This window comes from Populus euphratica, unplaced genomic scaffold (assembly GCF_000495115.2).
Source record: "Populus euphratica unplaced genomic scaffold, PopEup_1.0 scaffold16.1, whole genome shotgun sequence".
Lineage (NCBI taxonomy): Eukaryota > Viridiplantae > Streptophyta > Magnoliopsida > Malpighiales > Salicaceae > Populus > Populus euphratica.
In genome coordinates this window covers 659315-660514 of record NW_011499882.1, presented here as the reverse complement: position 1 = coordinate 660514, position 1200 = coordinate 659315, and the positions used below count along the sequence as shown (strand labels likewise).

Genomic DNA, 1200 nt, shown 5'->3' with positions numbered 1-1200 from the left:
TCTTCCGATTCTTCTTCTTAACTATCTTCCCAACAGATTGACTATTCGATGACGATGAAGCTCCAATCCAATCACTTTTCGGTCTCCCCTTATTTATCTCAGTTCCAAGCCATTCCATCACATAATCCTTCACTCCACCATTCTCCGCCGTAGTGCCACCTTTTTCTTGCTTCAACGACCAATCCTTTCGAGACTCGCTCTGTATCCCTCCCCCGTTATTTTCCCCCCCATTAACCAATTCTTTCCCACCCTCTATACTACCCACATCCAAATTCCCCTCGAGCAAAACCCCCACACCACCAGTCTCTGGAGAAGCACTCACAGCCTCCAAAGTTTCGGGCGATGTCATACAAACCGGCAACTGATCCAACACCAAATTAAACTCATCAAACCCAGTAGTCACACTGTCAGTCTCCTCCACCACAGATCCATAATCCTCACCCCCGTTATTACTCTCCAATTCAACCTTTTTCAACTCCACCTCACCATTTATTTTATCACTCTCTTCCACCTTAACCTCACACTGACCCTGATTGCACTGATTCTGGTCATTCTGATTGCTATTGTCAATTTTTAACCAAGCTAATCCAAAATCAGCAACTTTCGCATTAAAACACTGATCAAGCAAAATATTACTAGGCTTAATATCTCCATGAATAACAGGAGGATCCAAACTATGAAGATACTCGATCCCTTTAGCAATATCAACGGCAATGCTAAATCTTTTCTTCCAATCAACCAACTCCGCACATTTTCTATGAAGCAATGCATCCTGCAAGTTCCCATTTTGCATAAGCTCATACACTATCAACAAACTACGATGCTTCCTATCATAGGAAAAACCAAGGGCTGTAACAATATAACAAGAATCAAGCTTTGAAGCAAAAAGCAACTCATTTTGGAACTCTCTTTCCCCTTGGAGAGAGCCCGAGTCCATAACTTTAACAGCAACGTTGAGCTCATTAGGAAGAGTCCCATGATAAACTGAGCCAAACCCGCCTTGGCCTAAGCGAAGAGAAGGGGAAAACTTGTTGGTGGCCCGGCGGAGAGTGGTGTAGGAGAAACGGTGAGGGGGTTTGGAGAAGTCAGTGGGGACAGTGCGCTTACGAGTGAGTTTGCGGAAGCAGATGACGAAGAGGAGGAGGAAAGAGAAAGCAGCAGTGGAGGCGGCGGCTAGGGGAGGGATTAGGCTGGAAGAGC

The 1200-nt window shown here is 45.3% G+C and overlaps 1 protein-coding gene and 1 long non-coding RNA gene across 2 annotated transcripts in view; one reads left to right on the top strand and one right to left on the bottom strand.

Annotated features, from left to right (window-relative positions):
* The window catches only part of LOC105129587 (receptor-like serine/threonine-protein kinase At4g25390), a 2665-nt gene that overhangs the window by 1324 nt on the left and 141 nt on the right, over window positions 1–1200 (bottom strand). Inside the window, exon 2 of the mRNA XM_011031709.1 lies at window positions 1–1199. Coding sequence (XP_011030011.1) covers window positions 1–1199 — 1199 coding nt within the window. The remainder of the gene's footprint in view (window position 1200) is intronic.
* LOC105129588 (uncharacterized) overlaps window positions 1094–1200 on the top strand; it is a 421-nt gene continuing 314 nt past the window's right edge. Inside the window, exon 1 of the long non-coding RNA XR_843101.1 lies at window positions 1094–1189. This is a non-coding gene — a long non-coding RNA (uncharacterized LOC105129588). The remainder of the gene's footprint in view (window positions 1190–1200) is intronic.